This window comes from Diceros bicornis, chromosome 14, assembly GCF_020826845.1.
Source record: "Diceros bicornis minor isolate mBicDic1 chromosome 14, mDicBic1.mat.cur, whole genome shotgun sequence".
NCBI lineage: Eukaryota > Metazoa > Chordata > Mammalia > Perissodactyla > Rhinocerotidae > Diceros > Diceros bicornis.
The window spans coordinates 26,344,901-26,370,100 of record NC_080753.1 but is presented as its reverse complement, the minus strand read 5'-3'; the positions used below and the strand labels follow the sequence as shown (position 1 = coordinate 26,370,100).

The 25,200-nt window shown below is 36.7% G+C and overlaps 1 protein-coding gene across 2 annotated transcripts in view; it reads left to right on the top strand.

The window, feature by feature from the left end:
* The window catches only part of DNAH8 (dynein axonemal heavy chain 8), a 295,649-nt gene that overhangs the window by 85,037 nt on the left and 185,412 nt on the right, over nt 1-25,200 (top strand). For both annotated transcript variants that reach the window (XM_058554442.1, XM_058554441.1), the window contains 7 exons: nt 455-690; nt 2,423-2,527; nt 6,477-6,590; nt 7,869-7,931; nt 13,623-13,723; nt 16,651-16,788; nt 16,955-17,195. In XM_058554442.1, coding sequence (XP_058410425.1) covers nt 455-690; nt 2,423-2,527; nt 6,477-6,590; nt 7,869-7,931; nt 13,623-13,723; nt 16,651-16,788; nt 16,955-17,195 — 998 coding nt within the window. The remainder of the gene's footprint in view (nt 1-454; nt 691-2,422; nt 2,528-6,476; nt 6,591-7,868; nt 7,932-13,622; nt 13,724-16,650; nt 16,789-16,954; nt 17,196-25,200) is intronic.

The window sequence follows — 25,200 nt, the reverse complement described above, 5'->3', positions numbered from 1 at the left end:
TCTCTAACCATGTGGATGAGGTAGCGAATAGAATAACAAGAAAACTGGTGCAGGGTTTGGCAGACACAGCAATAGATTACACTCCATTGTTTGGAGTTACCTAGAAGAAAATGGGGGAATGAGGGAGGGCTGCTAATGGGATGTCCAGAAACAGAGCAAGGTTCACATTGGACAATACTAGAACTAATTTCCGAAATTGTTCTCCATAGACTCTAGTGTCCTTCTCATGCACAGCTTAACATATTCCATGGGGATAGGAATTAAGACTTCAAAATCTAGTAACCTTTATAGCACATTTAATTCAGACTAACTACATTTCAAGTGCTCAATAGCCGCAAGTAGCTTGTGACTATCAAATTGGACAGTGCAGTTATAGATGCTCAGATTACACAGAAAGTGAATAGTTTCAGAATGTCAATTGTATTCTATTTTGATCTTTTCTTGTCTTCACCAGAGCCAATGAAATTGGCCTTATCAATTGAGGCTAAGGCATGGAAGATGTTACTCTGTCGATATTTGAATGAAGAATACAAAAAGAAAATGTCAGACATGATAGCATTTATCAATGAATACTTGAAAAAGTTATCTAGACCTATTCGTGATTTAGATGACGTCAGATTTGCAATGGAAGCCTTGTCTTGTATCCGTGATAATGAAATTCAAATGGACATGACTTTGGGACCAATTGAAGTAAGAAATGGTTGTATTTCTCTCTCATGAAATGCTATTTTTTTAAAAGATTGATACACATTAAAAAAGTGATTCTGTTAACACATTCTTTATCTGTTTTATGGCACAGTCTGCCTATTTCTCCTTTCTCATGTTGATATCTTTGGGGGGATTTTGACAATCATCAACAGTGAACAGTATATGCAGGAATATTAACATATTAATAATACTGTACTGGTCTAGACAGTCTTCAGTTTTTTATGCTGGCACCAACATTTTACAGAAAAGAATGGTTTTAACTCTCATGTCGGTCCCAACATGTTAAGGAAGTTCCACAAATATCTTTGGCTTTCCTTAGAAACCAGTTACAGGTCTCACTCATGACCAGTGGCCTATGGTGGGCAGCATGGTGGGAGATACCCACTTAGGCTCAACAGTAAATTGTTGAAATTTGGATCAACAAAAGTTGTTAGGGAAGAGTATTGTATTAGTTTCTTATTGCTGCTGTAACAAATTACTGTAAACTTAATGTCTTAAAACAACACAAATTTATTATCGTAGAGTTATAGAGATCAGAAATCTGAAAATAGATCATATAGAGCTAAAATCAAGATGTCAGCAGGGCTGCATTCATTCTGGAGGCTCTAGGGAAGAATCCGTTCCTTGCCTTCTCCAGTTTCTAGAGGCTGCCTGCATTCCTTGGCTCTTGGCTCCCTTCTAGCAATGGCATCACTCCTACTCCTGCTTCTATCGTTGCATCTTCTCTGACTCTGATTCGCATACTTCCCTCTATCTCTTATACGAACCTTTATGGTTACATAGGGCACTCTCAGTTAATCCAGGATAATCTGTCCATCTCAAGCTCTTTAACTTAATCACATCTGCGAAGTCCCTTTTGCCATGCAAGGTAACATATTCACAGGTTCCGGAGATTAGAATGGTGGACACCATTGGGGAGGCCATTGTTCTGTTTACTGCCAGTATTTTATGACTAATATTATTTAGAATTTCTGGCTCATGGTAATAAGAAAAATCAGATTCTTAATTTATTTTATTACTTGTTTTTAAATTCCCTACGGACAAAGCACTCCCTTATTGTACGCAGTACCTAGGGAACTGGCACACTGCCTCCACTAGGTACCCAATGCTCGTGACTATTGTATGCTTTCTCGAACCCTTTTAAAATTTATGCTCTTTGGTAGCTAACGAACTCCATACCTTTACTACTTCTTTAAATCTTAGTATTTGGGAATTTTGGATGATGACCACCCATTCCTCAAGATTTAATAAATTATCATATTTTTTCCTGACTATAGAAGCTTAAGTCTTCAGCATAAATTCTTTTGGTAAAGCCAATTGCCAATCCTTCCCGTTTGATCATTCAAGTTTCTTTTCTTTGGAGTATCTCCTAGATCATCACATATAAGAGGAGAGAGAGAGGCAGAAAATGATTCTAAGGATATTTTCTAGCATAATATTTTCTAGGATAGTATCTCAGTGTGATCTGCCTATGTCTCCATCAGAATTACCTAGGCACTTAGTAAATGCAGATTTCAAGGCCTAGGATCTAGAGTCAATATCTGGTGTCCATGAGAATCTAGAGGTGCTTTTTATATATGTTTAATTTTGGGAACCGCTCTTCTAGAATATGCTCTCTTCTTCTAAGACATAGGAATGTGTCTCTAGAAGGCATCTAAATCATTTGGCAATTGCTTTCCTTGTGATGTTTCTCAACTCCACCCCCATTCCACAGGAAGCCTATGCTATTTTAAACAGATTTGAAGTTGAAGTAACCAAAGAAGAATCAGAAGCAGTTGATACCTTGAGATATTCTTTCAACAAATTGCAGAGCAAAGCTGTAAGTACAAATTGAATTTTCATTTTTTGTTAAGTCACTATCTTCAGAAAACAATATATTTCATACTTTTAAAAAGCTTACTATATTGTTTTAATAGCTTTATTGAGATATAATCCACATACCATAAAATTTACCATTATAATTCATAAAATTTATAAAATTTCAAATTCATGAAATTTACCACATATAATTCAGTGATTTTTAGTATATTCACAAAATTGCACAACTACCATCATTGTCTACTTTTAGAAAATTTTTAATCACCCCAGAAGAAACCCCATACCCAGTAGCAATCTCTCCTCATTTCCCCCCTCACCCCAGCCCCTGGCAACCACTAACCTACTTTCTGTCTCTATGGATTTGCCTTTTCTGGACTTTGAATATAAATAGAATCATACAGTATGTAGTCTTTTGTGGCTGACCTCTTTCACTCAGCAAAATGTTTTCAAGGTTTATCCATATTGTCCCATGTACCAATACTTCATTTTCCTAATGGCTGATGATAGCATCTTTCCATATACTTATTGGCCATTTGTGTATCTTCTTTGGAGAAATATGAATTTAAATCCTTTGCTTGTCTGAAATGAATATAATGTTATAGGTCAATTATACTTCAATAAAAAAATCCTTTGCCTGTTTTTTGTAATCGGGTTATTTGTTGCTTTATTTTTGAGTTGTAGGAGTTCTTTGTATATTCTGGATACAAGTCCCTTATCAAAGGATTTGCAAATATTTTCTCTCATTCTGTGGGTTGTCTTTTCACTTTCTTCATGGTGTCTTTTGAAGCACAAAAGTTTTTAATTTTGGTGAAGTCCAATTTGTCTATTTTTTTCCTTTGTTACTTGTGTTTTGGGTATCATCTAGGAAATCATTGTGTAATCCAAAGTCATGAAGATTTACTACTATGTTTTCTTATGAGAGCTTTATAATTTTAGCCCTTACGTTTAGGTGTCTAATATATTTTGAGTTAATTTTTGTATATGGTGTGAGTTAGGGGTCCAACTTCATGCAAAAGCATGTGGATATTCAGTTGTCTCACTACCATTTGTTGAAAAGACTGTCCTTTCGCCAATGAATTTTCTTGGCACCCATGTTGAAAATCAGTTGATCATAAATGTGAGGGTTTATTTCTGGACTCAGTTTTATTCTGTTGATCCCTATGTCTACCCCTATGGCAGTACCATACTGTCTTGATTAGGTTTGTACTAAGTTTTAAAAAAAATTTTGCTAAAATTCATATAAAATTTACCATCTTAATCATTTTTAAGTGTACTGTTTAGTAGTGTTAAGTATATTCACATTCCTGTGCAAGCACTCTCCAGAACTTTTTTGTCTTACAAAACTGAAACTCTATACCCATTAAACAACAACTCCTCATTTCTGCCTTCCCCCAGCCCCTGGCAACCACCATTCTACTTTCTGTCTTTATGAATTTGACTACTTTAGGTGCCTCATATAAGTGGAATTATACAATATTTGTCTTCTTGTGACTGGCTTATTTCAGTTAGCATAATGTCCTCAAGATTCATCCATGTTGTAGCATGTGTTAGAATTTCCTTCCTTTTCAAGGCTGAATAATTTTCCATTATACTACATTTTGTTTATTCATTCATCCATCAATGGACACTTGGGTTGCTTCCATCTTTTGGCTATTGTGAATAATGCTGCTAGAAACATGGGTGTACAAATATCTCTTTGAGACCCTGGTTTCCATTCTTTTGGATATATACCCAGGAATAAAATTGCTGGATCGTATAATAATCCTATTTTTAATTTTCTTAGGACCACCATACTGTTTTCCATTGAGGCTGCACCATTTTACATTCCCATCAACAGTGCACAAAGGTTCCAATTTCTCCACATCCTCAACTAACACTTGTTATTTTCCATTTCTTTGATAGTAGGCATCATAATGGGTGAGGTGGTGTCTCATTGTGGTTTTGATTTGCATGTCCCTAATGAGAGGTGATGTTGAACATCTTTTCATATGCTTGTTGATCATTTGTATATCTTCTATGGATGTCTATTCAAATCCTTTTCTTATTTTTTAATTGGGTTGTTCGCTTTTGTGGTTGTTGAGTTGTAGGAGTTCTTTATATATTCTGGATATTAACTCCTTATCAGATATATGATTTGCAAATATTTTCTCCTATTCCATAGGTTGCCTATTCACTCTGTTGATTGTGTCCTTATAATCCTTTTTATTTATGTAAGGTGGGTAGTGATGTCCCCTCTTTTATTCCCAATTTTAGTAATTTGAGTCCTTTCTCCTTTATTCTTGGTTAGTCTAGGCAAAGTTTGTCAAATTTGTTGATCTTTTCAAAGAAGAAACTTTTGGTTTATTGATATTTTTCTGTTGTTATTCTATTCTCTGTATTGTTTATTTGTGCTTTATTTTTAATTATTTCCTTCCTTCTGCTTGCTTTGGGTTTAGTTTGTTCTTCTTTGCTAGTTTGTTTAAGTGGTTAGGTTACTGATTTGAGATCTTTTTTCTTTTAATGTATGCATTTATAGCTATAAATTTCTCTCTAAGCATTTTTGAAGTTGGTAAATCTTTACACACCACCTGTTAGACATTAAAGTGAACTTCAAGGGAGGGTCCAGATTCTTTAATTATACTGAAAATTTTTATTGAATACGAATTAAATTAACATTGGCTTAAAATTTCTTGTTTATGGAAAGACTTGTCACTGAAATTGAAGCAAAACACAATAGCAAGGATATAGAGCTGAAATTGGGGTCATGACTTGTGATTCCATCTTTACCATCAGCCATTTGGGTGATCTTATGCAAATTAGTAACCTTTGTTTCTCAATTTCTTCATGTGGTCATGAACATGAAATAGGAATATTTTAGGAATTTTTTTATAGGCAGTTATGAGGCTCACTTGAGGTAACGTATATAAAATACTTATTTAATACTCATGTTTATTTAAATTCGTGTTAAATATTGACTAACTACTTGTTTTAAAAAATGCTTGCTGGTTCGTCAAGAGAATGAGACTTAGGAAGGAAATGGGGAACCCTCCACTGAGATTTAGTGAAGCCCAACTTTCTGTTATTGTTCAATGGAAAAAACTCATGTGGGTTGATCTTTCAGCTCTTCAGCTGTTAGTGTTAAACTCGCTGACCCATCCTTTAGTGGAGATAGACAATTCTGTACTACAGTCACCATTAAGCTTAAAGTAGTATATGTTCCAACCAAGACAGATGCTGTTGTTGAGAGCAGTTAAGAGCAGGGGCCCTGGAGCCTCACTGGCAGGTTTTGAATCTTGACCTTGCCTCGTACTGGTGCTGGGACCTTGAGGAAGTTGCCCTGTTCTCTCTTAGCGTTTCTCACCTGTAAATGGGTATAATATTAGTATTTACCACAAGGGGATGTTGTGAGGATTAACAGAGTTAACATAGGTAAAGATCCTGGCAGATAGTAAGCATGAATTAAGTGCTAGCTATTATAATTGAAGGTTTAAGCAGAAGCATTGAAGACCGTTGTGGAGGGCATTTGCTGTTTTTTTTTTTTTTTTAAGCTGGACTAATGTCACTTTCTTTTAGGGAACTGCTCCAGCCACTGCAACCACGTGAACCTGCTAGAGATTGCTAATCCTAGCCCTTGGCCTGGTCCCAGAGACAGCATGTGACTCAGACTGGCCTAGAGTAATAACTGTTTCCCTGGCCACATTGATGGCCTGAGCTGGGTCAGCCAGAAATCTTTTTCCTAACTGCAGTTAGAGACAATGACTTTGCCTCTTGGGTCACTAACTAGAATGATTTGAGTCTCTGTTGATGCATTTGGGTTGTTTATTTCTTGGTTTTTTTTACAAACAACGTGGCAGAGACATCTTTGTTCATACAGGACACCTGTGGGTTAAAAAACTTGCTGGAATAGAATTATAGTTTTTGTTTAAATACATTACTGGCAGTCTCACGTTGAGTATTCTTTATTATTCTAGGTTTCTGTACAAGATGAACTAGTTCAAGTGCAGCCAAAGTTTAAAAGTAATCTACTTGAGTCTGTGGAAGTTTTTCGTGAGGATGTAATGGGCTTTTCAGAAGCATATGAGAAGGTAATTTAAGTATTTACATGCTGTGTGTTAAAATGTTCTGGAGTATGTTTGCATGAGATGAAAGTGATAAACCCTGAGAAATACACTATGATTTGTACCTTGTATGTAAGAGGCTATATTTGCATATTTGCAGCTATCCGAAAAAGGGGATAGCTAGTCCTTTAAGCATGTTTTATAGAGGAAGAAAGAAGATTTAACTGTTAAAAGGAGCAACAACTTTGGAGATTGTGGAAGGATCAAAAGATCTGGTGTTGTCTTTTCTCAGGGCCAGAATTCTCATAGTTGAAAATGTAGCACAGTTGTTGGAAGGCTGTAAGAAACTAGAAACACCCTAATACCGGAGTGTTATGCCACTGATTTTTTTTTTTTCCACTAATTCTTAGAGAACCAAAAGGGTCACTGAAAATAAATAATAAATGTCATACGGGGTCAGTCCCACAGACTATTCAACCTGGTATAATCATTATAATGGTCGACCTCTGAAGTTAAACTCAGAAGTTGGGTATATTCCCCTAAAATATTCTACTTTCTTTTAGTGGTCACAATGGATCTGAATTCATAAAATAATTTAAGCCCTTGGTGCTACTTACATGACACTTTTTTTTTTTACATGTACTAAACTTACCGATTTTAGTTGGATTAGTCAACAATTGATTGCCCTGTCATTCTATTATATGGGGAATCTGGTCTATTATTTTGTGTATCCATAATATTCATGATTGTACGGACCATCTGAGGTCCTTTTTGCAGCTATTTTCTGGCTCATGGCCGCCAGAGATGCCTTCTGCTTCTTCCAAATATTCAACCATGTGTATCTCTATTTCTATATTGCGCTGAACAATTAGTGAAAGGAGGAAGTTCCCAGAACTCTGTCAACAACCACAGCATCATCATTTATAAGCATAAATGAAATGAAACACAGCTCTAGTGGTACAAACTTCATACAGGATGTAATTTTGTCACATTTTTTATTGGCTTTGTCAAGGTCCTTTAAAAATGAATGGAAGTTGGAGTGATGCAAATGTTCTAAAACTAATTGTGGTCATGGTTACGCAACTCTATGAATATACTAAAAACCATTGAGTTGTACATTTTAAATGAGCGATTGTATAATACGTGACAGGTTTCAATAAAGCTTTTGCAAAAATAATGAAAGCTTCGTGTACAGGACAAAATTACACCATTTAAATTAAAAATGTTTATTTATTTAAAAGGAAATAGTAGATAAGGCCAATAAATTGATAAATATATATGATTAAGAATTAAAATTCATTACAGGAAGGACCCATGGTTCCAAATATACCACCCCAAGAAGCTAGCAACAGGCTACAGATATTTCAGGTAAAACTACTTTTTTTTTTGGTTACATTGACAGTGTGTTGTTATTCTTTAAAATGATTTTAGGGAAAAATTTATGTTTTACCTTACAATGGGAAAGTTGATGTTTAGAGTGCTTTTAATTGTATTCTAATCTGCTTAATAATATAATTGATTTTTTCTTGTGTCCCTCCGTGCTCTTCTCCACAAAATATCTCTCTGTATTTTTAGAGAATTTAATTTTGAACTTGTGTATACCTTATTCTACTTCCAAGCATCTTATTTGTATATAAAGTGATAAAAATTCATAGAATAGGGCCGGCCCCGTGGCTTAGTGGTTAAGTGCGGGCGCTCCGCTACTGGCGGCCTGGGTTCGGATCCTGGGCGCGCACCAACGCATTGCTTCTCCGGCCATGCTGAGGCCACGTCCCACATACAGCAACTAGAAGGATGTGCAACTATGACATACAACTATCTACTGGGGCTTTCGGGGAAAAAAAAAAAGGAGGAGAATTGGCAATAGATGTTAGCTCAGAGCTGGTCTTCCTCGGCAAAAAGAGGAGAATTAGCATGGATGTTCGCTCAGGGCTGATCTTCCTCACACACACAAAAAAACTATAGAATAATAAAATGTATTAAGATAAGAATTAAAATATTGACCCTGTCTTCCATCTGTATCTATTTCTCTTATTTAATTATTTTTTTTTATTGAGGTAACATTGGTTTGTAACATTATATAAATTTCAGGTGTACATCGTTATATTTTGACTTCTGTGTAGATAGACTATGTCGTGTTCATCACCAAAAATCTAGCTGCCATCAGACACTGTACACATGTGTCCGTTTACCTCTTTCGCCCTCTCCTCTCCCCACTTCCCCTCTGGTTACCGCCAATCTATTCTCTGTGTCTATGTGTTTGTTGTTGTGTTTTATCTTCCACATATGAGTGAAATCATATGGTATTTGTCATTCTCTGACTTATTTCACTTAGCTTAGTACCCTCAAGGTCCATCTACATTGTCATAAATGGCAAGGTTTCATCTTTTTTTTATGGCTGAGTGTTATTCCATTGTATATACACATCACATCTTCTTTATCCATTCATCCACTGATAGGTACTTAGGTTTCTTCTGTTTTTTTTCTTCCTTCTGTATTCATCACTTTAAACTTCTCAGCTCCTTTCTCCTACCTCAGACCATACAATACTTATTGGATCAGACCAACCATTCACCGTCTTTTTTTACACTCAGATTGCTGAGCACATCTGGAGAAAAATCACACACCCATTTGGATTAAGTTTTGCAGATTCATGGATTCCTATGTAAGCTAGCCCCTCAGGAGCATGAAGCAATTCTGTTATTTGTTCCTGTTCTCTATCTTGTTTCCTACAGTGGCTGTACTCTTCGTTCATGTTCTCTTTATGTCCCCTATCCCACCTGCATTCTTAGTCATTAAAAAAAATTTATCAGATGCCTACTGTATATCTTGGTTGATAGAAAGATGATTAAGAAATGGTTCTTACTTCTCAGCTGCTGAAATCTGGTAGGGCGACAGAGAACTGGATAGATAATCACAAAACTGTGTGGTGAACACTATGATCTAGGCATGTGAACTCCCTGCAGATGGAAAGAGCTCCCAACCCAGATGGAGGCTGCTGGGGCAGATAGAGAAGGCTTCCTGGAAGAGGAAGCATCTAAGCTGTGTCATGAAGGACTAATTAGAGTTAGTCAAGGAAAGAAGGAGGAAAAACAAGTTAGGCAGAATTTGTGGCTCATACGACGGCCCAGCAATGAGGAGATAAGCAGGGAGATTTAGGGAGATGTAGGGAGTGTAATGTGGGGTGCAGTGTGTAAAGAAGATAGTGATGAGGGATGGAGCAGCAGAGCAGGCAGAGATCACTAATGGAGAGCCTTGTAGTCTGTAATAAGGAGCTCGTAACCTATCCTGATGAGGGCTGGAGGGCTCTAAATAGGGAAGATGATCAGATATGAGTTTTTAAAACAGTTGTGTTTTTAAAAGATTTCTCTGGCATTAGTGTGGAGAACGGTTTGGAGGGAGGATGGTCAGGCTGGTGGCAGTTTCAGTAAAGCAAGCAAGAAGTTATAAAGATAGAGACCAAGCAAGTACAGTGGGAATGAAGAAAACAGGATAGATCATGAGTTTATTAAAGATATCGACTTGATAGGCTTGGAGCCTGGGTTGAGGGGAAAAGATCAAGGTTTCCAGCTTGGGCAAATAGATGAAGGTGGGACTATTTTACTGAAGTATAAACATGGGAGAAGGAGTAGTTTAGGGATTTGTTTGAACAGATGACTTTGTCTCCAAATTTACAGAGAAAATTTCGGGTCCGTGATATAAATTTCAGAGAGACGTGACCCCCTTCTTGTCCAGGGGGCGTCTTTACTGTTTCCCTTGTCTCTTCTTAGGTTGACTCTTGTCTCTCTATGACTTTTAAACTCTTCCTCTTTACTAAATCTTCCCAATCAGCACTTTAAAAACTGTTTGTCTTTCCTTCTTAAAATGGCAATAATAAAAATCTCTCTCTGTGCTGCACCCTCTCTAGCTCTCACTTTTCTCTTTTCTTCACCCGGCCCCCATTTCTGCCTGCATTTATACTCAGGCAGCTTCCACGGTCGTCCCACCAGGAGATGCAGAACTGCTGTCTAAAAACCAGAGTTTTTTTCTTTACTAGAAATACCCAAATTTTGCAGCAAATCAAACCATATGAAGGCTTTCTACAGTATACCTGAGTTTTGCCACATAGTGGGTGGGTATTTCTAAATATCTCTTTACTTATGTCGGAGGTTACTTCATATCGCTCGATAATTGGGTTTTTCACCCCAAAGTGGATAAATGGAGGAGTGGAGTCAGTAATCTTGTTCTTCTTGCGTTATATGTATCTTCCATGGATGGTTCAGGCTGGTTCCATGCACCCTTTTGCCAAAAAGGTTCAATCGAGTTGGAGGGAATCTCTCAAGTCGCAGGTTCCCCTGAGAGTGGTAGGGGTAGTTCAGGCTTTTTCCATCATAATCAACTGGAATATCCCTTGATTTGAATGTTTTAAAATAGAAAATCCATATCCTGATAAGAAAAATATTTCTCCAGGATCATTGGAGCAACCAGAAATTGCAGTTGGTTTTTAGTGGAATAAGCTTGTGCAAAGTAGATGAAATCATCTGTCACAGAGACCAGTGTCTCTGCCGCCTGGCTTCCGGAAGAGTGGGTCTAGCCTAGTAGCTCTTGTGGGTTTCTATAAGGTAGGTTGCATGTGCTGGCAAGAGTCTTCATGGGTTGTAGCAGGCCCAAGCCTTTCGCTTATATATGATGTCCTCAGACAAAAAGTCTAGTCCCTTGCTGTTGTCAGGGTTCTTCTCTCCCCAGAACTATGGTGGTCACTCTTGGACTAAAACCAGCACCCCCTACCACCCTTGCCAGCAGTTTATGCTGGACCCTGGAGGAGGCTCTCATCTTTTGCTACCTGAAGTCCTCAGGTTTGGACCCAGGGTCCCAGGGAAAGGCCTGCCTCTCTGGAAGAGCCAAGACTAAGACTGACCTGCTCACCTGGTGGCTGCCAGCTGAGCCATGAGGAACCCCTTAGCAATAAAAGCAAGATGAATTATGAAATAGAGTAATGTTCGATGGTGATAAGTGCCAAGGAAAAAAATAAAGCAAGGAAGGGCATAGAATTCTGGGCTGCGTGTATGTGAAATGGAGGTACAATTTAAAACAGAGTCTCCAGAGAAGGCCCCCTTGGGAAGGTGACATTTGAGTAGAGACCTAGAGAGGTGAGGGAAGGGGCCAGGCGGATATCTGGAGGAGTAGCCTTCCAGGTGGGGGAAGGAGCAAGTGAAAAGGAGCTAAGTGAGAGCATATATGAGAAGCAACAAGGAGGTCAGTATGGCTAGAGCAGAATGAGCAAGGAGAGAGTAATAGCAATAAGGCCAGAGAAGTAAGGAGAGGACAGACTGTAGAAGACTTGCCAGCCCCTGGGAGGGCACTGGCTTTGACTCTGAGAAGAGTGACATGATCTTACTTGTGTTTTCAATGGATCACCCTGGCTACTGTGTTGAGAATAGATTGTTGACAGTGAAGGGTAGAAGCAAGGAGACTAATTAGGAGGCTATTGCACTAATCCAGGTGAGAGGTGATAGTAATTTGGACCAAAGTGGTGGCGTTGGAGTTGATGAAAAGTGGTTGGAGCCTGGCTATATTTTGAAGGTAGACCCACTTCCTCATCTTTCCCTCAGGAGTTAACAATTTATTGGTCAGCAACTGGGATTTTAACGTGCCACCTTTTACCAGGGGTGTGGTCACTTCATTGGAAAGACACCATAGGTCCCATCTCTTGTCTTCTTGCCCCTACTGTTCTGCCTATGTCTAAGGGGTCTGAGCTGAGCAGGATGTTTGCTATGCATCTGGCTGGATATGTGACTTAGGGTAGGATTTGCAGACCCATCTCTCTTTAAAAACAGGTGCCCACTCTGCCCTCCAAAAAAGCAAGTGCCAAGATCTAGATCTGGAGAAGAAGCAGGAGCCTTGCCTTGGGCCTTGTGTCCCAGTGGTGTTCTCTGATGCAGCTTTACTCTGATTTCGGGAGTTAGTGGGCACTCTGCTGGCCTGCCAACAAAGCTGATATTTTGTTCCCCATTTGGCTGGTGCTGTAGGTCTTTTTATATTATTTGGCACTTGAGTGGGAAAAGGAGTGAGTGATTGGCATCCATCAATAGTCTTCACCACATTAACAAGATTTTAAATGTCATTATTTGAATGTATGTTAACTTGGAAGTTTTTGTTTCTCCTTTCCTGGTGTTCACACAGTCCCATGAACTCTTCATTCAGTAATTTTATTGAGTAACCACTATACTAGCCACCAAGGAATATAAAAAATGAAAAATATGGCCCTTGCCCTCTAGGAACTAAGAGTTCAGTGGAGTTCCTCCAACATCGTCGCACCTTCCTGATTTGGCTCCTGCAAAATATGCTAATATATCTGTCCCATCTGTATTACTATCTGAGCATTGTGAGGTCTGATGCAAGATATTTTCCAGGGCTGGGAATTTAGGATCCTTATTGATATGTTATACCATTTATGTAGACCACAGGTATCTTGTCACAGGTGGATTATTTCTATTTGCTTTTGTGCTTTAAACACTGTTAATACTTAGCATTCCAAGTGGAGAGTATTCAAATTCCAATTCAAAAGATGTGTGCATTAACTTTGCTGATTTAAATTGTTAGAATTATTTCAAAGGGTGTTAAAATGGAATCCTTCATTTTATAGATTCTTTATTGCTTGTAGAGAGAGCAGGGTTGAATGGATTATACTAACCCTTTACTCATTTGAACGCTGTAGGAGAGTTGACCAGTTTAAATTAGCAAAAAAGCCTAAATTATAGATTTTTAAAAATGCAGTTTTATTGCTTTCAGATGTATTTATGGGAACTTAAAATATATGTCTTCTGGGGACCACTTAATTTAGTAAAGAAATAATTTTATGTAAAATGGATACTTTTAGAATGCTTGAAAGTTAATTTTCCCAAGAGCTTAACTTTTCCTCTGATAGCTTGATATTAGTATAAATTTGCTTCACAAATACTTGTTTCACGGTATTATTAAATAAACCTCAATATAGCTTTTATTCTGATTATCACAAATTCTACTTTAATGGGATCTGAATTAATTATATTTTACTACAATTTAAAAACCTTTTTATAGGCCAATTTTGATGATCTGTGGAGGAAATTTGTTACATATTCATCTGGTGAACAACTTTTTGGATTGCCTGTGACTGACTATGAGGTTTTACACAAAACCCGGTAAGTTTAGAAATTGTACAAGCGTTACATGCAGATAATTAAATACCGTCCATTAGAAGAATCATGTCATCCATCATTAAATCTTTTATCATGCAGAGAAGATCCTTCCTTGGAACATTCCTAAATATTTCCCTTATTCCTGGCTATTCCTGACCCATTGGAGACACAATCTCCATATACAAAAGCAATGTTCTAGGAGTAGAAAATATATTGCAAAAATTCTGGGCGTTCATGGCCTATATTTAGCCTGTGCTTTGTTTTTTTATTTTCACTATTTTTGGTTAGTGTCGATGATGGTGCAGAAGCACAGCAATTTTGGATAACTTTTTTATTTAGAGGAACAGCCATCCTCAGCTCTCAATCCCTTCTTACTGCATTTATGCTAAGTGCTCTTCCCCATTGGATAGACATAGAATTCATTGAGATTGAAGGCCAAGGAACTTAATTGATTTTAAACAGTAACAATTGATTTTAAGCAGTGGATCTAGGATTTAAACAAGTATATTTTAATAGAATTTTAAATATAACTTTCCTCAAAGGCAAAATTAAAATAGTGATATTAGCTTATTAGGATCTTGGCTTTAGAGAACTTTATATTGACTTCTTTTATAGTCACAGCATGAAAATTATGGCAAAATAGACATGAAATTGTCTGCAGATAAATTAATGCTTCAGCCATTTAGGGTAGATGGTTTGTACTCTTTTTCTAAAGTAGTCATTTGCCAAGCTTAACCCGGTACCAATTGTGTTAGAACTGCAGATGTCTGGTCCTCGCCCCTGACTTACTGAATCGGAATCTCTGGGACGGAGTCCTAGGAAATCTGCATTTTAATAAACTCTCTCGTTAATTCTTTTGCACACTCAGTCTGAGACTCAATGTTTTACTTTAACTCTCATTATTCTAGGAAAAATAATCATCCTCACTTACCATCTGGACCAATGGACACTTTTTATTTTTTTATTCTTTTAAGTAATTTATGAATAATTTACAGAAGTAAGAATAAAGGCATGGTGAAAAGAAATTTTATTATAAAATTAATAAGAATTTAAGCAGAGAAAACCCAAACTTTTACTCCATAGTGTCCTGGTTTGAAGATACGTATACATGAAATGGAGACCAACTTTTGAATGCAACCAACTGCTCAGCTGTCATGCATGGAGCTGGAGCATACCCGTCCTGTAAACACTGATTCCAGGTCTCAAATCCAACTCCAACAGCTTCTAGCTGATCATTACTTCTGTTTTTTCTTGTGCTTGCATTGTTAAAACTCAAGACTGTTGAAAACTTGGACACTCATGATTTTGTTGAAGAGAGGATCACCATCTTCTTTGCACTATAAATACAAAAATCTCTAATTTTAGGTTTGAATGATCAATTCAATGAATTTTTTCATTCCTGCACCATCTATTTCCTTTAAATACACATCTGCCTTTAACATTTGTCTACTTATGGAATGTATCAAATAAGACCTATGCAGACCTCATAAATAAGGAAAGAACACTGTCACTTTTTCACAGAATGGGATGGTCTAGGATCTTTTTGGAAACTGTTGCATGGTGAAGCCCTGGCCTCTATTGAAATATATTGTTCACTCATAAATTATTGTGTTTAATAAAATTTATCTAGGTTATTGTCATCTAAAGACTCATAGTCTGAGATTTAACTTACACCATCAGGTTCACTGTCAAAATTAGAGTCTAAAGTGTTGCTTTATGTCTCTTTTCTGTTTAATACTTGGGAAGAACCTTCCTTTGTCAATTTTCTTCTCTTTACTGTTTTAGGTAGAAAATGAAAAATTCTGAATTCTTAACTGTATTAAGTGAAAGCCAAATAAACAAAAATCAAAAGACTACAAAAATATTATCTCTAGAGTTCTTCTTTGTGCTTTCTTGAAAGATGATGCAATACTTTGCATAACACAATAAGAAACCTGAAGGATGATGCAAGAGTGATTATTTTTTTCACTATTGCCTTATCTTTATAGGTGATTTTATCATTCTTCTCTTTTCTTATTATTTTAGTCATTTTTAGCATAGTTGGGAATAATCAGTGATTAATAATGAAATAATTCCTAGGGTGGTGAATTAGCAAAATGAAACAAGAATTGGAAAAACAAGATAACTAAGATTCCAGAATGTGTCAGATTTATAAAAGGGTCCAGTGCACCCATATGGTAATTGCAAGATAGAGAGAGTTTTACTCCATTTAAAACATAAGCAAGTATTATCTTTTGCCTCTGGATTATCTATAATAAATAACATAAGTTGTGAATATCAAGCCTTACAAATAGTTAGAACTACTTAAGAAATAAACTCAAAAACTTAAATTGGATCCAGTGGACCCTCATGATATGCTAAAGGTTGAGGAATTCCTGGGAGAATCCACAAACTTTGTTGAGTGGTCAATTTTTGGTGTTTTACGCAATAAAGAACATTTCCTTTACTTGGACCTGGAATCCTTCCTTTTATTCTTGTTTTGGATATACCTTTATTTGGGCAGATGAGGGAAAGCTTTTAGTAGGAAAGTGATGTTTAAAGTTATACTTAAAGGCAGACATTGTCATAAAAATGTAGCTTACATTTGAAAGAAAAAAATCAAATGAAACCTTAGCCTTACCTTTGATCTTGTTATCAAGTTTTGGTCACATTGTTTGCAAAATTTGGTATGGTAATAATAATCAAATCATTTGTTAATGTCAAGTCATAGTGTGATTTGGAATGTTTGAGAGCTGTAAACCTGACCTAATTGATGGAACTTTAATAAAGTCTTGGTTTGGAAACCAACAGGGTTGTATGCATGTTGGTGTCTATAAGATATTACACAGATAATGTATGAAATCTTTGATTGGATGAATTCTGCCTATCCAATAGTGGAATTGATTTTTAAAATATACATTATGTAATGACTTAACTATTTGGTTTCCCAGAAAGGAGCTCAACTTGCTGCAGAAGCTTTATGGACTGTATGATACTGTAATGGGCAATATTAGTGGTTATTATGAAATGCTTTGGGGAGATGTAGACATTGAAAAAATTAATGCAGAACTGCAGGAATTTCAAAACAGGTGAGTTTCAATTGAATTAAGCTTGCCTTTTTCTACTGCCTATCTTCTTAGGGTCCCATAGATATTTCACCAGTGAATTTATCCTCTGATACATTGCTGTATATACATAACACTTTCTTCAAAGAAATGTGTAGATGAAATAATTTTTTCTTTTTTTCCCTGAAAGATGTCGTAAACTTCCAAAAGGTCTTAAAGATTGGCAAGCTTTTTTGGATCTGAAAAAAAGAATTGATGATTTCAGTGAGTCATGTCCTCTGCTAGAAATGATGACCAATAAGGCAATGAAACAGAGACACTGGGACCGAATATCCGAGTTAACTAAAACTCCATTTGATGTGGAATCTGATTCTTTCTGTCTTAGAAATATTATGGAAGCACCACTCCTTAAAAATAAGGATGACATTGAGGTACATATTATAAGGTCTTATCAATCGTCCATTAAAGAATGTCTCCTTTTTCTTTGCTGAAAATTGTACCAAGAGACATTTTATTCAAGGGTATACTAATTGCCCTATATAATGCACCCCCCAAATTTGGAATGGTCCTGAACCATCCCTTGGTTTTGCAAAATAATGCTGTAACTCAAGGCGGTAATATGATTATTTGAAATATGTAGTTTTGGAAATCCTTAATCTATTCTCCTTGTCCTTTAACTACACTTTTATTTTTAAAAATCTATTTATTTCTGTATTGTGTTCTTGGTGAGTTCCTCAGAACATTTTCCAAATTTCTAATTCTATACTTTTCCTATTAGTCTACTAAATATTTTAAATTATTATATTTTTACTTTGCAAGATTTTTAATTTGTTCTTTTTCTTTTTTTACCTGTAGTGTTTGCATAGTATCTTTTTTTTTTTTTTTTTTTTTTTTTTTTTTGTGAGGAGATCAGCCCTGTGCTAACATCCACCAATCCTCCTCTTTTTTTTGCTGAGGAAGACTGGCCCGGGGCTAACATCCATGCCCATCTTCCTCCACTTTATATATGTGGCAGGCCGCCACAGCATGGCCTGCCAAGCAGTGCGTCGGTGCGCGCCCAGGGTCCGTACTGGCGAACCGCGGGCCGCCCCAGCGGAGCGCGCACTTAACCGCTTGCACCACAGGGCTGGCCCCATAGTATCTGTTTTTTGTTGAGATGTAATTGACATATAACATTATATTAGTTTCAGGTGTACAACATAATGACTCGATATATGTATATATCATGAAACAATTACCACAGTATGTCCAGTTAACATCCATCACCCCACATAGTTACAAATTTTTCTTCTTGTGATGAGCACTTTAAGATCTATTCTCTTAGCAACTTACATATTTACAATACAGTATTAAAACTATAGTTGCCATGCTGTACATTACATCCCCAGGACTTATTTATTTTATAACTAGAAGTTTGTACCTTTTGATCACCTTCACCCATTTCACCCCCAGACTCTGCCTCTGGCAACCACCAGTCTGGTTCTCCCTAGCTATGTTCTGGGCTTTTTTGTTTTTTTTTTTAGATTCCATGTATACGTGAGATCATACAGCATTTGTCTTTCTCTATCTGACTTATTTCACTTAGCATAATGCCCTCAAGGTCCATCTGTGTTGTTACAAATGACAGGATTTCCTTCTTTTTTATGGCTAATATTCCATTGTATATTTTATACCACATTTTCTTTATCTGTTCATCCATTGATGTCTTGGCTATTGTAAATAATGCTGCAATGACTACAGAGATGCATATGTTTTTTTGAGTTAGTGTTTTTGTTTTCTTCAGATACATACCGAGAAGTAGAATTACTGGATCATTTTTTGAGGAACCTCCATGCTGTTTTCCATGGTGGCTGCACCAATTTACATTCCCACCAACAGTATGCAAGGGTTCCTTTTTCTCCACATCCTTGCCAACACTTGTTATTTCCTGTCTTTGTGATGATAGCCATTCTAACCGGTACGAGGTGATATCTTCTTGTGGTTTTGATTTGCATTTCCCTGGTGTTTAGTGATATTGAGCACCTTTTTATGTACCTGTTGGACATTTGTCTGCTTTGGAAAATAATATCTATTCAGATCCTATGCCCAGTTTTTAATTGGATTGTTTGTTTTTTTGCTATTGAGTTGTGTGAGTTCTCTATATGTTTTGGATATTAACTCCTTATCAGACTTACGATTTGCAAATATTTTCTCCTATTCAGTAGGTTGCTTTTTCATTTTGTTGGTGGTTTCCTTTGCTGTGCAGAAGCTTTTAAGTTTGTTGTTGTCCTGCTTGTTTAGTTTTGCTTTTGTTGCTTTGGCTTTTGTTGTAAAATCCAAAAAATCATCGCCAAGACCGATGTCAAGGGGCTTACCACCTCCATTGTCTTCTGGGAGTATTATGCTTTTAGGTCCTACATTCAAATCTTTAATCCATTTTGAGTTATTTTTTGTGTATGGTGTAAGATAGTGGTCCAGTTTCATTCTTTTGTATGTGGCTGTCCAGTTTTTACAGCACCGTTTATTAAAGAGACTGTCCTTTCCCCATTGTATATTTCTGGCTCCTTTTCATAAATTAATTGACCATATTTGTGTGGGTTTATTTCTGGGCTCTTTTTCTGTCCTATTGATCTATGTCTCTGTTTTTATGCCAATACCATACTGTTTTGATCACTGTAGCTCTGTAATATAGTTTGAAATCAGGAAGCATTAGGCCTCCAGCTTTGCTCTTCTTTCTCAAGATTACTTTGGCTATATGGGGTCTTTTGTGGTTCCATACAAATATTAGGATTGTTTGCTCTATTTCTGTGAAAAATGCTGTTGGAATTTTAATAGGGTTTGCATTGAATCTGTAGATTGCTTGCATAGTGTGGACATTTTAACAATATTAATTCTTCCAACCCATAAGCATGGACTATCTTTCCATTTATTTGTGTCTTCTTTAATTTCTTTCATCAATGTCTTATAGTTTTCAGTGTACAGATCTTTCACCTCCTTTTAAATTTATTTCTAGGTTTTTTTTTTTGGATGCAATTGTAAATGGGATTGTTTTCTTAATTTCTCTTTCTGATTGTTATTAGTGTATAGAAATGCAACTGATTTTTGTATATTGATTTTGAATCCTGTAACTGTACTGAATTTGTTTATTAGTTCTAACAGTTTTTTGGTGGCATCTTTAGAGTTTTCTGTATATAATATGCCATCTGCAAATAGTGATAGTTTTACTTCTTTCTTTCCAATTTGGATGGCTTTTATTTCTTTCTTGCCTAGTTGCTCTGGCTAGGAGTTCCAATACTATGTTGAATGAAAGTGGTGAGAGTAGACATCTTTGTCTTGTTCCTGATCTTTGAGGAAAAGATTTCAGCTTTTCACTGTTGAGTATGATGTTAGCTGTGGGTTTGTCATATACGGCCTTTGTTATATTGAGGTACATTCTCTGTATACCCACTTTGTTGAGAGGTTTTATCGTGAGTGAATGTTGAATTTTGTCAGATGCTTTTTCTGCATCTGTCAAGATTATTGTATGATTTTTATCCTGCACTGTGTTAATGTAGTGTATCACATTGATTGATTTGTGGATATTGAACCATCCTTGCATCCCTGGAATAAATCCCATCATGATCCTTTTAATGTATTGTTGAATTCTGTTTGCTAATATTTTGTTGAGTATTTTTCATCTATGTTCATCAGGGATATTGGTCTGTAATTTTCTTTTCTTGTGGTGGTGTTGTCTGGTTTTGGTATCAAGGTAATGCTGTCCTCATAAAATGAGTTTGGAAGTATTCCCTCCTCTTCTATTTTTTGGAAGAGTTTGAGAAGATTGGTGTTAATACCTCTTTAAATGTTTGGTAAGATTCACTGGTGAAGCTATCTTGTCTTAGACTTTTGTTTGTTGGGATGTTTTTGATTACTGACTCAATCTCCTTCGTAGTAATCAGTCTATTCAGATTTTCTATTTCTTCATAATTCAGTCATGGTAGGTGGTATGTTTCTAGGAACTTATCCATTTCTTCTAGCTTGTCTAATTTGTGTACATGTAATTGTTCATAATAGTCTCTTATGACCCTTTGTATTTCTATGGTATCAGTTGTAACATCTCTTTCATTTCTGATTTTATTTATTTGAGTCTTTTTGCTTTTTTTCTTGGTGAGACTAGCTAAAAGTTTGTCTGTTTTGTTTATCTTTTCAAATACCAGCTCTTAGTTTGCTTGATCTTGTCTTTTCAGTCTCTATTTCATTTTTTTCCACTCTGATTTTTGTTATTTCCTTCCTTGTACTAACTTTAGGCTTTGTTCCTTTTCTATTTCCTTGACGTATAAAGTTGGGTTGTTTATATGAGATCTCTCTTGTTTATTAATGTAAGCATTTATCATTATGAATTTCCCTTTTAGAACTGCTTTTGCTGCATCCCCTAAGTTTTGGTATGTTGTATTTCCATTTTCATTTGTTTCAAGGTATTTTTTGATTTCTTCTTTGACTCATTGGTTGGTCAGTAGCATACTGTTTAATCTTCATATATTTGTGAATTTTATAGTTTTCTTCTTGTAATTGATTTCTCATTTCATACCGTTGTGGTCAGAGAAGATGCATGACATGATTTCAATCTTCTTAAATTTATTAGGACTTGTTTTGTGGCCTAACCTGTGATCTATCCTGGAGAATGTTTCATGTGTGCTTGAGGAGAATGTGTATTCTTTTGCTTTTAGATGGAATATTCTGTATATGTCTGTTAAGTCCATCTGATCTAATGTGTCATTTAAGGCCAATGTTTCCTTACTGATTTTCTGTCTGGATGATCTATCTGTTGATGAAAGTAGGGTATTAAAGTCCCCTACTATTATTGTAGTGTTGTCTATTTCTTCCTTCAAGTCTATTAATATTTGCTTTATATATTTGGGTGCTCCTCTGTTGAGTGCGTAAATATTTACAAATGTTATATTCTCTTGTTGGTTTGACCCCTTTATCATTATATAATGATCTTCTTTATCTCTTATTATACCCTTTGTGTTAAAGTCTATTTTGTCTGTTATAAGTATAGTTACCCCAGCTTGCTTTTGATTTCCATTTGCTTGTAATATCTTTTTCCATCCCTTCACTTTCAATCTGAATGTGTCCTACATTTGAAGTGAGTCTCTTGTAGGTAGCATGTAGACATGGCTCTTGTTTTTTTATCCATTCAGCCACTCTCTGTCTTTTGATTGGAGAATTTAGTCTATTTACATTTGAAGTAATTGTTGATAGGTATGTACTCATTGTCATTTTGTTAATTGTTTTCTGGCTGTTTTGTAATTCCTTTCTTCCTTTTTTCTTCTCTTGCTCTCTCTCTTTGTTATTTGATTATTTTCTGTAGTAGTATGCTTAGATTCCTTTCATGTATCTACTATAGGTTTTTGTTTTGTGGTTACCATGAGGCTTACATATAACAGATTTATAACAGCCTGTTTTATATTAATAACAACTGAAGTTCAAATGCATTCTAAAGCTCTACCTTTTTATTCTCCCCACCTTGTTTTGTTTCTGATGTCATAATTTACATCTTTTTATCTTGTGTATCCATTAAAAAATTATTGTAGTTGTAGTTATTTTTACTACTTTTGTCTTGTGACTTTCATACTAGCTTTGTAAGTGTTTAACCAAGTGCCTTTACAACATTAGATTATTTTGAATTTTACTATATGTTTACCTTTGCCAGTGAGATTTATACTTTCACTTATTTTCCTGTTACTAATTGGTGCCCTTTTGTTTCAGCTTAAAGAAGTCCCTATAATATTTCTTGTAAGGCCCATCTAGTGGTGATGAACTCCTTTAGCTTTTGCTTATCTGGAAAACTCTTTATCTTTCCTTCAATTCTGAAAGACAGTTTTGGTGGGTAAAATATTCTTGGTGGCAGTTTTTTTCTTTCAGCACTTTGAATATATTGTGACAGTCTGTTCTAGCCTGCAAAGTTTCTACTGAAAAACCTGCTGATAGTCTTCTGGGGGTTCCCTTGGACATAACAAGTGGTTTTTCTCTTGCTGCTTTTAAGATTCTCTCCTTGTCTTTAACCTTTGACATTTTAATTATAATGTGTCTTGGTGTGGGTCTCTTTGTGTTCATCTGATTTGGAACTTTTTGGGCTTCCTATATCTGGATGTGTGTTTCCTTTCCCAGGTTAGGGAAGTTTTCAGCCATTATTTCTTTGAAGAAGATTTCTGCCCCTTTCCCTCATCTTCTGGGATTCCTGTAATGTGAATGTTGGTCCACTTGATCTGTCCCATAAGTCCCTTAAGCTTTCCTCACTATTTTTCTTTTTTTTTTTTTCATTTTGATGCTGTGATTGGGTAAGGTCCATTGCCCTGTCTTCAAGTTCATTGATCCTTTCTTCTGTTTCACCTAGTCTGCCATTGAATGCCTCTCTTATATTTTTCAATTCTGTTATTGTATTCTTCAGCTCTGTAACTTCTATTTGGTACTTTTAATATTTTCTGCCTCTTCATTGAAATTCTCACTTTGTTCATGCATTGTTTTCCTGAGGTTGGTGAGTATTTTTATGACCATTATTTTGAACTCTTTATCAGGTAAATCACTAATCTCTGTTCTTAAGGTCTTTTCCTGAGGTTTTATCTTATTCTTTCATTTGGACCATATTCCTTTGTTTCTCATTTTACTTGACTCTCTCTGTTGGTTTCTATGCATTAGATAAAACAGCCACCTCGCCCAGTCTCTAAGGAGTGGCCTCATGTAGGAGATGAACTTTATCATTCAACCCTGTCCTAGCTCTTGGTTATCTCTGAAACCTTTGTGATTGTCCAAGCAGTCTAATTTATACTTCCTGGCTCCCAGCAGTTGAGGGTGTGCCAAGACCTGTCAGTGTCCCAAAGTGGAGAATATCAGTCAGCATTTAGATTCAAACTGATTGGAAACCAGACCCTCAGGCAGCAGCTTTTGAAATATGCAAATATACCTCTTTGGGTGGGTCGGGGGAACACTGAGAGATGGACATTTCTGTCTGCTCTCTCGGCAGACAGAACCCTGGGGTGATAACCAGTTAAGAACTATTTCTTTGTTTGCTACTATCCTGTTGAACCCATGAACACAAGCTCCACTGGCCACCAGAGTCAGGCCATCCAGGGATTTGTCCTCTGGGTGGCAGCAACAAAAGTTGGGCACCAGTTGTGTATGCAAGCTCCTTTCTCAGAGACACCAGTGCTCTGGAGCATGGCAGAGGAGAGTGCAAAGATAGTGTCCGCCCTCCAAGGTCTCTGGAGAGGGTTACAGTTGGCCCATAGATGTGTGTTTGGTTAGAAGCCTACCCCCTCAGGCTACAGCCATGAAGATAAGCTCTGCTGCACCCGGGGAGTAACCAGTTAAAAAGTCATTCTCAATTTGTTACAGTCCAGTGTGACCCTCAAACATAAGCCCCACTTGCCACCAGAGCCAGGAAATCAAAAGGCATCCCCTGGGTGGCAGCTGCAAAAAACCAGGGCACTGGACATGTGCACAAGCTCCTTTCTGGGAGATACTGGTGACCTAGCATGAGGCAGAGGGAGAGCACAACGATGGTGCCTACCAGCCTCTGTCTTTGGAGAGTATTTCAGTAGGCCTCTAGTTGTATGTTAAATTAGATGCCTGCCCCTCAGGCCAAAGCTTTAAGATAAGCAAATAGGCCACTTTCACAGAAAGTTTGGGTGCTTTTCAGTCTGCTGCCTCTGTGCTGCACCCTTGGGTGTAGCCAGATGAGTCTACACAGAGCCCTTTAAGAACTCTTTCCCAGTTTGCTATAGCCCTGTGGGTCTCGTGGATACAAGCCCTGTTGGCTTTCAAAACTAGATGTTTTGGGGGCTCATCTCTCAGGTGTAGGTCTTAAAAGTTGGGATGCCAGATGTGGGGTTCAAACCCTTGACTCCTCAGGGAGAAGCTCTGGTTTTTGGGTTCCTTCTGGATTGTGGGTCCCTGCACCAGGGGTGGGGTTTATGGTGAGATTGTATCTCATTTTCTCCTACCAGTTTCAGTGTGGGTTTTTTTTCATTTGCTGGTTGTGTAGGAGTCGCTCCTACACATTTGTTAGTTTTTGGATTTCTCTCAGAGGAAACTGTTATGTAGCTATGGATTTGGTGTGTCCGTGGGAGGAGATGAATTCAGGATCCTCCAATATCACCATCTTGAACTGGAGCTTGGTTCTTTTTCTTTTGTGGCCACCTGTTCTTTTCTCATTTCTCTGTTTGTTTTATTTTTTCTGTCCTTTTTATAGATTCTTAGATCTATAGATTTTTAAATCAATATATATTCTCAAATATTTTATATGTTCTCAAACCTATAAATCTCAAATCTATAGAGTCCTTCCTTTATCCCTTTGAGCATCCTAAATACCATTACTTAAAAATTTTTTAGTATGGAAAATTTCAAACAGAAGTAGAGATCCTCTTACTTCAACAATTATCAACTCATGGCCAATATTATTTCATCTATACCTCCCAT